The sequence below is a fragment of the Volvox carteri genome (assembly GCF_000143455.1).
Source record: "Volvox carteri f. nagariensis unplaced genomic scaffold VOLCAscaffold_19, whole genome shotgun sequence".
NCBI classification, from domain to species: domain Eukaryota; kingdom Viridiplantae; phylum Chlorophyta; class Chlorophyceae; order Chlamydomonadales; family Volvocaceae; genus Volvox; species Volvox carteri.
Window position 1 is genome coordinate 593,951 of NW_003307562.1, and position 1,468 is coordinate 595,418.

At 49.8% G+C, this 1,468-nt stretch overlaps 1 protein-coding gene across 1 annotated transcript in view; it reads right to left on the reverse strand.

Moving 5' to 3' along the window:
- Window positions 1–885, reverse strand: part of VOLCADRAFT_104764 (uncharacterized protein) — a gene marked incomplete at its 3' end in the record, with an annotated part of 8,073 nt that extends 7,188 nt beyond the window's left edge. Inside the window, exon 1 of the mRNA XM_002950581.1 lies at window positions 216–885. Within this exon, the coding sequence (XP_002950627.1) occupies window positions 216–570 (355 nt within the window). The 5' untranslated portion in view covers window positions 571–885. The remainder of the gene's footprint in view (window positions 1–215) is intronic.
- Between the last annotated feature and the right edge of the window lie 583 nt (window positions 886–1,468).

Consider the following 1,468-nt stretch of genomic DNA (forward strand, 5'->3'; position numbering starts at 1 on the left):
CTTCAAAGTATCTGCAGATGGGGTGTAGGCCTCGCCTGGAAACTGCTTGAACAGGCGCAAAAACTCCTGGAGCTTGCAACCTGCAGGCATCACATTTCAACTTGCAGTAAGCATTGTGGCTTGCTATCAACTAGGCACCAAAAACAGCATGCTTAGAAACAGTGAGTAATGCTGGTAAACACTGGTAACACTGGCCAATGCTGGTAAAAACGCACCCGAGAGGTTCGCCGCGAGGAAGGTCTCCACCTCTGAAGACAAACTTTTCTCAGGTGGCTTTTCACTATTTGCCTCTGCATACTTGTCTAGGTGGTCAAGGTATGAGACGCCCATCTCGAACGTGCCAATTGATGGCTCGTCAAGAGGAACACTCTGCCTGCATTCCACATTCACCACCAGTACTGGCTCATTGTCTGTGAATAATTTATCATTGTTGGCGACGTCTCCACCGGCAATGCAGCAGCCAGGCAGCGTTGACTCGATAACACCCTTGCAGCCATAGGGGTTGCGAAGGAGATGCAGGCGCAGCTCCTTGAACTCTCGTCCACAGTGAGGGCACCTCTGGGTGGACATATTGATGACCAGTCGCGGCAGGTGAGAATGCTCAGTGAAAGTCTGGCAGTTGACCAGGGCCTCTCCCTATGTGATAACCAGTGAAGTAATTGCGACACCTGTGTCACTATCTAATTATAGGAAATTAGAAAAATAGATTTGCTGTAACGTCCTCCAGGAATGCGCAGAATGTCTCGCCGAGGCCTGGGCACTGCTTCACTAGCTGTGGCTGCACTACATAAACAAGTTCCGCTGCCAGCTCAGCATCAAAAGCAATACCATTTTTCGTGATAAACACTGCCTGCTCTTCAAAAGCCGACCAATTTTCATCGAGAAGGTTCAAAATAAAAGTGGAGTCCATAATTTTAAATTAAGCAGATAAACCGAGGCCTGATGGGCAATGCTGACAACCTTCCCTGATAGACGAATCTTCTTCAATTTCAATCTGCCGTACTCGCGTCCCTCGTAAGGGACGCGACTACGACACAGCTGCTCAAGAACACCGACAAAAATGATAAAAGCTCTGCGGTTGCTCATAAGCTATCATAGAATTTCGTAAGAAGGTCAAGCCCGTGAGTCAACGCGGCATAGCAGAATGTATGACCGGTCCTTACATAGCCAAACACGCAAAAGGCAACGACTTGAACGCCGAACAAACACCAAAACAGCAAGATAAGCCTGAAAGTTTTCCTGATAAAGGCGTTTGGGATGGCGGTGCTGTTGTCGGTAATGCATCGGCAATGGTGTTGCTGCCAGCGGCGACCGATGACACGGGCGCCATTACCCCTGCCTTCCATGGCGGTTGTGATCAGCATAAGCGCAAGCTGTCACCCAATCAGCTCGACAACAATGAATGCGGCGAGGCGCCCAACCCGAGCGCTCGCAGTGCCAAGCGGGCTCAGACACAGCACATTGATTT